Here is a 12,420-nt window from a genome sequence, read left to right as displayed (position 1 = left end):
AACACTGAAATTTGTATGGAACAACAAAAGACCCTGAATAGCCAAAGCAACCCTAAGAAAGAACAAAACTGGAGGTATCACAATTCTGGACTTCAAGTTATGATACAAAGTTGTAGTAATCAAAATAGTACAGTACTGGCACAAATATAGACACAGAGCAATGGAACAGAATATAAAACCCAGAAATAAACCCACACTTATATGCTTAATCTTCAACAAAGCAGGAAAGAATATCCAAAGGGGAAAAGAGAGTCTGACTCTTAATTTTGGCTCCAGTCATAATCTCACGGTTGTGGGATCAAGCCTTGCATAGGGCTCCTTGCTGGGCATGGAGCCTACTTGGGATTCTCTTTCTCCCTCTCTTTCTGCCCCTTCCCTGTTCATGCGCTCTCTCTCGCGCTCACTCTCTCTCTCTCTCTCTCTCTCTCTCTCTCTCTCTCTCTCTCTCCCTCCCTCTCAAAATAAATAAACACTAAAAAAAGAGTTTCCGAAGTAAAGCATTTTTATTTTCTCTAAAAACTGGGAAACTCTGGGGTTTTTTGTGGTGGTGGTAGTTTTGACAGCTGTGATTTGATTGAGAAGTGGCATTTCTGGGCCGTCTGGGTGGCTGAGTCTGTTAAGTGTCGGACTTCAGCTCAAGTCATGATCTTGCAGCTTCACGAGTTTGACACCTGCATTGGGCTCTCTGCTGTCAGTGCAGAGCTCCTTTTAGACCCTCTGTCCCCCTCCCTTTCCACTCCCCGACTCATTCTCATTCTCCTCTCTATCAAAAGTAAACATTTTTAAAAAGTGGCATTTCTGATAGAAAGGCTTTTTCTTGGAATATGAAAGCTTGCCAGCAAAAGTGACAAACACTCAGCCCTCTAGGCCCAAAATAAATTAGGTGTTCGTCTTATTATACTTATTTTGATTCTCTAACCTACTTTTGTGTGAATCTTTTATAGTAATCTCTGTCATTGGTTGACATCTGCTTGTTCTTTCTGACCTTACATACACATAGAAGTAGCTCCTAAAATCTGGCAGTTTTGATAAGGGATATACATTGGTAAATGTGGTTAATAATATCTTCTAACTGTCGACAGATCTAGAATTTTTGTTGTTTTAGTGGTGTGTGTGTGTGTGTGTGTGTGTGTGTGTGTGTGTGTGTGTGTAAATATCCCTACAGGACTCTAGGCCTACATCATTGGTACCTAATCTTTTTTGGTTAATCTGTGAAGAGCTGATGAAAGCTAGTGATCCTTCTTCCAGAAAGTGCACATGAACTCGGCATTTTACCATCAGTTTCTAGGATGGACCCCACGAACTGTAAAGCCCAATTTTTGTATCATCTGGATGTATTTTATTTTATTTTTTTTTTAATTTTTTTCAACGTTTTTATTTATTTTTGGGACAGAGAGAGACAGAGCATGAACGGGGGAGGGGCAGAGAGAGAGGGAGACACAGAATCGGAAACAGGGTCCAGGCTCCGAGCCATCCGCCCAGAGCCTGACGCGGGGCTCGAACTCACGGACCGCGAGATCGTGACCTGGCTGAAGTTGGACGCTTAACCGACTGCGCCACCCAGGCGCCCCTCATCTGGATGTATTTTAGATTATCGTGATTTTTAATTTTATAAAACTGTAAACTAGTTTTCCTTATTAAATTTGTCTTTTTTTTTTGCTATTTCATAACAATATTATTTCTTAACACACATTGAAATTTTAAAAATTGGTAAGTAGATAATGTTCATCAGAAAATAGAGATCATCAAGATTTATATTAGTAGCTAAGCTACTTTTCACTCATTCCTTTTCCATCCTAACCCCAAGTATAATATAAATCAGTCTGTGGATAAAATAATTCAGTTTAAATTTATATAAATGAATAATGCTTTAAAATCTATCAGTGAGAGACTCCTATTCATCATTCCAAGACCAATTAATTTGAGTAGTCTTATAGTTGAAAATGTTATTCTCATTAAAAGTAGTAATGCTAAAAGTCTTAGAAACTCTGCAAATAAATTGAGCCAATACTGCAGGCATATATTGTAGCTGTTAAATTTCAAGAATAACCCAAAAGAGATGGGTGGTCATTTGAGCCAGAATGACAAAAGAGTTTTAAATTTATGGGAGAAAATGGTTAATACTCATTTACTCTCTTTGTTTTTATTTCTAACTGAACCCTTTCACTCAGCGCTCAGTTCGATGACTAGGAATTTATAGAATCAGAGAACTTTACAGGTGAAGATGACTTAGACCAGAGGTTTAGTGATATGAGAACTTAACTTAGAGCAAGATTTTAAATAATATGATTAAAGTATCATCATGTTTAGAGGAAGAAATTAGATGTTGCTAAAGTGATAGGTTTTTGTCTTTTTTTTTTTTTTCAACGTTTTTTATTTATTTTTGGGACAGAGAGAGACAGAGCATGAACGGGGGAGGGGCAGAGAGAGAGGGAGACACAGAATCGGAAACAGGCTCCAGGCTCCGAGCCATCAGCCCAGAGCCTGACGCGGGGCTCGAACTCACGGACCGCGAGATCGTGACCTGGCTGAAGTCGGACGCTTAACCGACTGCGCCACCCAGGCGCCCCTGTTTTTGTCTTTTTAAATAACTTAAAAATTATTTTATTTCACAAAACTGTAGTCAGTGGATTTTTTGCATTTTGGACACTTGATTTCTCATTCAGTGCTCTTTCAAACACCACCTTTATTTCTCCTGAGCAACCTTTTACAAATATGGATAACATTATTCTTGCTGGTTATAATGTAATATTTAATATATATAATATTTAACATAAATATTTTATGTTAAAAAAACATAAATTATTATTTATATAATTTATTATATAAATTATATTATTTATATAATATATAATTATAAAATTATATAAATATATATATATTATTTTTATAATATAAATTATATTATTTAGTATATTTATATATTATTTATATAAATATTTTTTTAGCAGCATTACCTAATACTGTGAGCTTAGCAATGAGCATTACTTGGTAAATAGATTCCAGCCAGGGAAAGAAAGCTATTGGGTTGGGAGGGATAAATAAATTTGATGTGGGAATTAAAAAGACAAAATATTTTATACAAATTTGTAGTACTAGGAGTTGTGAAGTCATTTTTGGGTAATAGATTATTTGATTACATAGCAAGAAATAATTTTAGTCACAACTGAAAAGGAAAGTAGAAATAGAAAAAATGTTTTATGATTTAGATTCATTAAAACCAAATAACATCTGTGAAGTGACATAAAGAAATTGGGGGGAAAGTGTACTTTTATGTGCTAATAACTCTGATGGAATATAGTCACCATAATGCCAAGAATTGTCAAAAATGTCAAAACTTTTTGTTGATAGTTTTGGCTATTAGCCATGATTGTGAAAGACAGTTTTTCTGCTTTTTTTTTTGTTTGTTTGGTTGTTTTTTTGTTTGGTTGTTTGTTTGTTTGTTTGTTTGTTTGTTTCATATATACAGACTTGTATATTCCATCTGGGAGATAGGTGTTCTTTATTTACCACATATAGAACAGCAAAAGTAAAACCACAATTCATTAAATGAACTCCCAGTTCCACTTGTGGCACCTTGATATGTAGGAGTCTCTGATAATTATACTTAAGAAAATGTTTGGACTAAATAGATTGAAGTAGTAGAAAAAAGGAGATTAGAGAAGGACAGAAGAGAAGATAGAATGTGGATGATCTCTTTCTCCACTATAGCAGGGACAGACGAAGGCAGGAAGAAAGTAATAACCAGACCTTGATGCCAGTGATACAGATTGAAATGTTTGGGAAAAGTAAAAAAATAAACACCAGCCTAGTCATCTTAAATTTTGGGAGCCTAATTGTTAGTTAATAAGTGGAGAAAACTTGCCATGTAGACATATATAATTCATGGTTAATTTCATTTCACCTGCCTATATATCTTTCCATTCCTGTTTCTCTCAAGAGAATGAAAAAATGAGGATTTCTCCTTCCTGGGGAGGACTTGCTTTTGAATCAGTCATGGCCGGGGTGCTTGGTTGCCCCCAAGCTTCCGACTCTTGGTTTTGGCTCAGGTCATGATTTCAGGGTTCATGAGATGGAGCCCCACATCGGGCTCTGCACTGATAACACAGAGCCTGCTTGGGAGTCTCTCTCTGCCCCTCCCCCACGCTCTCTCTTACTTGCTCTCTCTCAAAATAAACAAACTTGAATCAGTCGTGCTGGCAGGTTGCTTTTTTCCACGTCTGAGATACAAATAGCAGTGGAGATTAAATATGATGTCTTCAAGATAAATGAGTTACACTCAGTGGAAAGTTAGAGATGACATCACAGGTGAAGAAAGGTGAACTTATTTGCTCCATTCATTCAAACTGGTTTTCCTCTTGATCATTTGTACGTTTTTTCAAGTTGATGGATTTGACTTGTATTTGAGTTAATAGGAGAGGTGGAGGAAGACCACATGTTTTTTTATACGTACTTTATAATATCTGCAATATACATTGGCAGTATAGTCAAGGTGTGTTTGGAGTTGTAGAATTTTTTTTAATTATATATAACATTTTCTGAAGTCACCTCCTACTTTTTTATAGTTAAAAACTACTCATTGGTCTTAGAGTTTATATTGTTACATATAGTCAGAAAGCTGAAAAGTGATGTGGGTGTTCCGCTAAATATTTTAACCATAAAACCAGCAGTATTAGCTATATACCCTTAATTATATTTCTGCTGATGACAGTATGTTTTTAAATGAAGCTAACCAGAAAACTAGAATATGCACATTATATTCTTTTTGTTTATTTATTTTGAGAGAGAGAGAGAGAGAGAGAGCATGCAAGCAGGGGAGTAGAGGGGGGAGAGAGAGAGAGAGAGAGAGAGAGAGAGAGAGAGAGAGAGAGAGAGAGAATGAATCTCAAGCAGGCTCCCAGCTGTAGGCACAGAGCCCAGCATGGCCCAAACCACGAGATCATGACCTGAGCTGAAATCAAGACTCAGACCCTGAACTGACTGAGCCACCCAGGTGCCCCTGCACATTGTATTCTTTAGAGCAGCACTGTACAACAAAAATATAATACAGACCACACGTGATTTAAATTTTTCAAGTAGCCACATTAAATAGTAAAAAGAAATGATGAAATTAACTTTAGTATATTTGACCTAATATATCCAAATATTATCATTTGAATATGTGACCAATATAAAATATTAATGAGATTTTATAGTTTTTGTATTAAGTCTTCTAAATGTATTTTTATACTTAGAGCACACCTCAGCTCTGACTAGCCATGTTTCAAGTATTTAGTAACTATATTCCCCATATTACATGGTGCAGATTTAGAATATGACAAGAAGAATATCACTAGTATGAAATTAATAATTCAGGTTGGTTTCCATCTGTCACGGGTCCCTTAAAATATATTTTATTTGTGAAAAGATTTTTTTATCTTTTCATAAATGATAAATTTAAATACATTTGTGGAGGCATCTTGGTAGTAAACTCAGTGAAATATTTTCTACTCACCTGGTATTATCACCTTACTGTTCTATGGAACTATATGAAGAAATGTTTCTAAGCCCTTTGAGGTGCTAACCTTTTCCTTACTGTCTCCCTTTAAAGGAGATTTAGTTCTCTATTTCATAAAAGAACTCCTGATAGGAAAAAAAGTCAAAGTAATGGAGAACATAATTATTGTTAATAGCTGTCAATACTCATAAACTAATCTTTAATCTCCCTTTACATAGAAGATCTATCCAGAAGAAAACATTTTTTTTAAGTCAATTGAAAACATTACCCTTAAAATAATTCTCTGATGTGATTATCTTTACAAAATCTATCCCAGGCCCACCTCCCCTTATGTATCTATTTCCCATTGTTTTCATTTATATTACGGTTTTGATTACTATTTCTATTTAGGTAACTCTTGAGCTTACCTTCCCAAAATATTCATTTGTTTAACAGATATTCATTGAACACCTATCTTGTGCCAAAAATTATTGCTAGGTACTTATAAGAAACAAGAGTTTACCCCTTTAATGAGAGAGGTAACAAATCATAGTAAAGCATATTACCGTTTAATAAAGACATTTTATAAAGTCCCAAGAAATGGCTAAAACTACAGAGGCTGAGAGGATTGCCTCAGAAAAGGCTTTGATAGAGTAGTTGGCATTCAGGTATCTATTCAGAAGGCTGAATAGAAGTTTACCAGGCAGACCAGGAGAGGGAATAGTATTACATTTAAAGAATAGTAAGTAGCCCAGTATAGCATTTTTTGAACCACATTTTGAAGGATCTTACTGTACCAAGCTAGCCATTTGCCTGTTTCTGATAGCCAGTTAGGGGTATGATCCCTTAGGAATTTTTAATCAAGGCAATACAGAATTCAGGTTTGTGTGCACCTGTGATCAGGAATATTCCTGCTTGCCCAGGAACCTGTTGGGAGACAAGCCTCCTTGTGCCTCAGGGCAGACCTGCCAACGTTGGTCTAACTGTATCCTGAAGCAGCCCTATGAACGAACTCCATCCTTATTCAGCCATGGTCTGAGGGCAGTCCCACACACCTAAAAACCCAGCAGATGGCACACTTGTCAGTGCCCCCAGACACAGGCCTGCAGAATCTGGTCCCAGCCATGGACCCTGAAACAACCCTGACACTCAGTTCTAGCCCCTCTCAGCTGCATCCTGGGCACCCCTGCCCTCCCTGAGTCCCAGAATAGGAGCCTATCTCAGGGATCTGGTGGAAATCACTCCTGCCCACACACCTAGTAACTGGCAGCTGTTTGCAGACCTAATAGCAGACCTTTGTCCCAGCACCAGCCCTACTGACAAAGGACTCAGAGGCAGTCCTGTCCACCAGGAGACCAGACAGGATCCACACCTGCCAAGGTGTCTGGTAATGGGGTCCACAAACCATAGACCCCAGTGCAGGTCCAGCAGCAGCCATGTGACTTGGCTTCACCAACTTGAATGTGGTCCTGGATGCAATCTCACAGTCTAGAGACCCAATAGGAGGAGGTCAAACTTGTCTATAAAAACTGGAAGAAGTATTTGCTCCCCCAGATACACAAGACACCGATTCAAGACCACATAGATCATTAAAAATCAGGCAAACATGGAACCACCAAAGGAAACTAATAAAGCTCAAGTAACCATCCCCAAGGAAATAGAGATCTATGAATTGCCTGACAATTCAAAATAATCATCTTTAGGGCGCCTGTGTGGCTCAGTCAGCTAGGCGTCCGACTTCAGCCCATGATCTCACAGTTCATGGGTTCGAGCCCCGCCTCGGGCTCTGTGCTGACAGCTCAGAGCCTGAAGCCTGCTTTGTATTCTGTGTCTCCCTCGCTCTCCGCCCTTCCCCCACTCATGCTCACTCTCTTGCTCTCTCTCAAATAAACATTAAATTAAAAAAAAAATAAGAATCATCTTCAAGAAGCTCAGTTACATGTAAGAAAACAGACAACTGAATAAAATCAGGAAAACAATGCATAAACATTTTTCCATGGTCATTAAAATATTGATTTCTGGAACTAAGCTTTATACCTCAGTCTTCATTTTGCAAAGCTTATGCCGTTCTTGTATTATGTTGCTTTTCATTGTGTGTAAAAAACAATCTGAAAGTAGTTCATTGGATTCTAAGTGAGTTATAAGGTAGAAACTTTTCTAGGTATCCCTTCTATTTTCTATTTTTAATATTTATATTTTTACATATTATTTAGTTAGACAGTCATTTTAAATTACTTTTCTTGTAGGAACCTCCAGAAGTTTAGCCTTTTTGGAGACATAAGTGTTCTACAACAGCAAGGAAGTTTGTCAAATACATACCTCAGCAAGGTGGACCCTGATGGCAAAAAAATTAAACAGTAAGTTGTATAGTTAGTGGAAGGGGGTTTACATTAGTAATAATTTGTTTTTTCTGAGAAATTATAAGATACAATGAGAAGAGTAATATTTTTTCTAAGAAGAACATATGTCCTATAAATTGGAAATATTTTAACTATAAAATATGCCATTCCACAGCATAAATCTTTAAGACAAATCATAGAATTTGGGTAATTATTATGATTTAAAACTGCTATTTATCTGTTTGCCTTCTCTGTAACATAAATTGTATATCATCAATCTTTTCTACCATACTGTTGCAAAATGCTGCTTTCCTAGGGTAAAGAACGTATTTTTATGTGTTTAATAGAGTTTATTCATTATATTTTAATGTGAATTTTAATGGTAGAAATAATATGGTAATACTATTTATGTGTTGGATAGACATTTACTGAGAGAAAATGGATCTCAGCATTGCATGCCATTTCATTGCCCACTTTCAAAAGTCAGTGTTTAGAGGTTAGAGCTAAATGTTAACAGGATCATTGTGGCATGTGTTCTTACAGAATTCAGCAGCTGTTTGAAGAAATACTGAGTAATAGTAGGCAACTGAAATGGCTGTCCTGTGGGTTTATGCTGGAAATAGTAACCCCAACCTCACTGTCATCTCTCTCAAACTCTATTGCCAACACCATGGAGCACCTGAGTTTGCTGGACAACAATATTCCTGGTAACAGCACCCTGATCACCACAGTCGAACTGGAGCGATTTGTGAATCTACGCTCACTTGCCCTGGATTTCTGTGACTTTACAGCCGAGATGGCAAGAGTCTTAACCGATAGCAACCATGTGCCTTTGCAGCGACTGTCTCTCCTGGTCCACAACGTTTCCGTGATGCACAAGTCTCTGGACAACATGCCAAATGATGAGCATTGGAAAGCCTTGTCACGAAAGAGCACCAGCCTCCGGGTCTATATAATGGCCTTTGATATCAAGAGTGAAGATATGTTAAAGATTCTGAAACCCAGTATACCACTAGAGAGGATTCATTTTGACAGCTACATCACTTGTGTTTCAGGAGCTATTGTTGATCTTATATCCAGGCAGTATGATAAGTTCCTCACTCATTTTATATTAATGAATGATGTGATTGACACGTCTGGTTTTCCAGATCTTAGTGACAACCGAAATGAAGATCCATTGGTTTTATTAGCATGGAGGTGCACAAAGCTCTCTCTTCTGGCAATTCACGGTAGGTGATTTATCTAAGAAAACAAACAGATCTACTTGCAGTAGATATGTTTCTTCCCCTAATCACAAGATCTCTTAACACCATAATACAGAAGGAGAAAGTATGATTTCTTTATTGCTTGCTGCCTCATCTTCTAGATTCTAGATTTTAACATACTAATTTGTATGATATTTTTTAAACAATGGTTCCATTAAATGGGTATATGCTTTTTTTCTTACCGATGCCTTTCATTTTAATGTTAACTATTCTCATTTAGAGAGAGTTGCTATTCTGACAAGTAGAAGAACATTTTACTTCCTTTTCTGGAACATGTAACACATTTACAGAATACAAAACAGAAAGACTATATGAATGTCTTAAACTCACTTTATTAGTTGTGTTTTATTATGTTTTTAAATTAATTTTGAGCCTGCATTAGTGTAGGACCGTGTGTGTCTTTCTGTTCAAGTTTTGCTTCGTAATTTGGCCAGAGGTAGCAGCAAAGAATAGATCAGTATTAAAGATAATAAAATAGGGATTTTTTACAGACAAAGAAATACCAGGTTATTGAAAGGTTAATTTCAGCCAGTGTAACCTTTTTTTTTCTTTTAAGAAATTAGAAATTAGATACAGCCAAAGCCCCTGTCATCCACTCCCCTTTATTCTTTCCCAGAGATCATCAATATCCTCAAGTTAGTACAAGTTTCTGTGACTGTTTTATACTTCACATATTTTCTACTCACAATTAACAATTTTAGCTTTGAAGTGTCACTTCATAACTTTGGACAGTGAAGCATCATAGGAAAGGATTTTTTTAGTAACTAAAAACAACAGTTTCGTATGTATTGTTAATGGATACATATGTATGAAATAAAAATTTATGATACAGCACTATCCAAAGCTAGTTATACTTTAAATGTCCTCAATCTTACTAAGTGCAGTGATAATCAGAATAGGATTACAGCACCTACCAATGCACCACCCACGGTGATGGTTTTGGAAACAATATCAAACTTAGTCTTTTTTTTTTTTTTTTCCTGAGCTAAACAATCATACTTCCTTTTCCAATCTCAATATATTTTTAAAGGAAAAGGGCCAAAGTAATAAGTGACATACAAGTTTGTGGAAAGGACTAACTTATCAAATAGACAAAATAAAATGCAAGGAAATGACAGTTCTCATCTTTTGTTTATTTTTAAGGTTATACAGTGTGGGCACACAACCTCATTGCCATTGCTCGTCTTCGTGGCTCTGATCTAAAAGTACTTGAAGTCACTGAAGAAAGCATTGATTTTGACCAAGGTGAACTGGCCGACCAGGATGTGGATCCAGTGCATAACCTTATTGAGCAGGTATCCCTGGGCCTGGGTCAACCTTGGCACGCGGTCATGGACATCGAATCACTCAGTGTCTTCACTGAACCAAATCGTCATTTTTACAGAGAGATGCAGAGCTTCAGCGAAGACATTTAGCTTTTTTTAAAAATGTACAATTCCTGTGGTTACATATGCAAGTAGGGTCCTATTATGTTTTTTTTCAGTAGTGTGAATTAATCCCTTTGTGCTGTGTTTAATCAGTATTAGCTTTATAGAATTATATATGTATATTCTACTTCTTGATCAAAGAACGTAGTCGGGTATTGGTTTAGAAGTTCAAAGTGACAGTGTATAGGGCTTTCACGGTTAATGGACTTGTTATCCAACCTTAAGGATATACAACCGAAGGTTGTCTGAGGTTGCTGGCTAACTTTATTTTTCACTGAGTTACTCTGCCTTTTGATGTTTTTATTCTTTGTGTGTCAGAGTTCAGAGCTCAGGAGCCAAAATATTTTTATACATATATAGATATATATCCATAGCCTGGTGGATTTGTATGCAATGCACCGCATTCATGCATTGTGACAGCATTTCATTAATTCTTATTTGAAATGGAAGAAGGGAGGATAGTATGATCCCAAATGAGTTATCTTTAACAGAAAAGCCAAGACTTTAACTTTCATTACATATATAATAGTTGACATCACCAATTACCATTCAGAATTTTGTATAGTACTAGGTTAGAACACTGCTTAATCCTTTTTTTTAAAAAAATGCATTTACCTAAATGTGAATACTCAAATTGTTAGACTTTTTAAAAACTATATCTGACATAATTTATTCATCAATTACATTATACATTCAAGTTAGCTTTTTAGCCCAGATTTCAAATAGTGGAGGAAGAAACTGTATTCCAGGGTAAAACCTCCTAAAGCAAAATCTTTAAAAAACCGAGCTGTAAACACATATGCTTGCAAACAAACATTAGTCGTGAAATCCCTAGCAACGAGTCACTGGATTTTTCTCTGTCAGCGCGCGTGTCAGCTGCCAAAGAATAGACTTAACTGAAGAAGTGCCCACATGCTGGCAGGGGCCGGCCCACTCTGGCCAGCCAGATACTGCTAGATTGTAATATTTAAGGTCGAATTTCGACCTGTGGTACACAGCTGTGCTGTGGCTCAGTCAGCAACCTCAGAACTCTGAAAAAAACAAAACAAAAAAAAGAAAAAAAAACCATGCACCTGTTTCACTGTGAATAGTGAATGTAAAGGAAAGAAAGGAAAAACTGAAAACTTGTTCTATCACAGGTATGAGCTGCTATGATACATGAAGAACATTCCATGAAGTATGTTTTAAAACCTTGTTATATCTGAGAGGCTTTAAAAGCCGATTTAACTGTTTCAGGGCAACCGCGGTACAGACGTGGTCTCTGTGAGACTTCCACCTGACCCCAGTTTTAAGTGGTACGAATGTTGTGCATTTAATGTTAAAGGACAGTCTGCAATAATAAAGTAAGTAGCCAACGTGGGTGCCCAGCAGTGCTGAGACCTGGCTGCTCTATTGTAAGCTTTGGAAACACAATTTATGCAACAGATGTCCAGATATGATTCTATTTATGGAAAAAGTTTATATGTATTTTACAAATGGTTTTACCATCTTATATTAAAATGACCTTTTGACAGGTGTGCACTGTTTTGTCTCCAGTGAGCACATACCATGAGGATTTTATATGTACATCAGTAGTGTGAATCCACTGGCACAGTGTGTGTAAATGCCAGATGTGGTGAGATTTTATCTTATAAATGTGATCGGATAAAATAAATCCTGACAGAAACTGTAAGGAAACCAGCTGAATGTTTGACCTGATGACTGATGTTGTATGGTTTATGTTAAATGTATATTCTTTTAATCAACGAATAAAGCATTAAAAAGTGATCATTGTAATATACTTTATTGTATGCAAAGCATGAAAACTTTTAGTGTTAAATAAACTGCAATCATCCTTATATTATGTATAATCATGTTAGCTCCTGTTGCTCCTATTGTAGGCGGGTACAGCAAAGCTTAAATTTGGGTATAGT

The 12,420-nt window shown here is 36.6% G+C and overlaps 1 protein-coding gene across 1 annotated transcript in view; it reads left to right on the top strand.

Annotated features, from left to right (window-relative positions):
- Window positions 1-12,357, top strand: part of FBXO33 (F-box protein 33) — a 32,487-nt gene extending 20,130 nt beyond the window's left edge. The window contains exons 2-4 of the mRNA XM_030319011.1: window positions 7,723-7,833; window positions 8,359-9,044; window positions 10,224-12,357. Of these exons, the coding sequence (XP_030174871.1) occupies window positions 7,723-7,833; window positions 8,359-9,044; window positions 10,224-10,495 (1,069 nt within the window). The 3' untranslated portion in view covers window positions 10,496-12,357. The remainder of the gene's footprint in view (window positions 1-7,722; window positions 7,834-8,358; window positions 9,045-10,223) is intronic.
- The last annotated feature ends 63 nt before the right edge of the window (window positions 12,358-12,420 follow it).

The sequence above is a fragment of the Lynx canadensis genome, chromosome B3 (genome assembly GCF_007474595.2).
Source record: "Lynx canadensis isolate LIC74 chromosome B3, mLynCan4.pri.v2, whole genome shotgun sequence".
In the NCBI taxonomy this organism is placed as follows: Eukaryota; Metazoa; Chordata; class Mammalia; order Carnivora; family Felidae; genus Lynx; species Lynx canadensis.
This window is presented reverse-complemented; position numbering and strand designations above follow the sequence as displayed.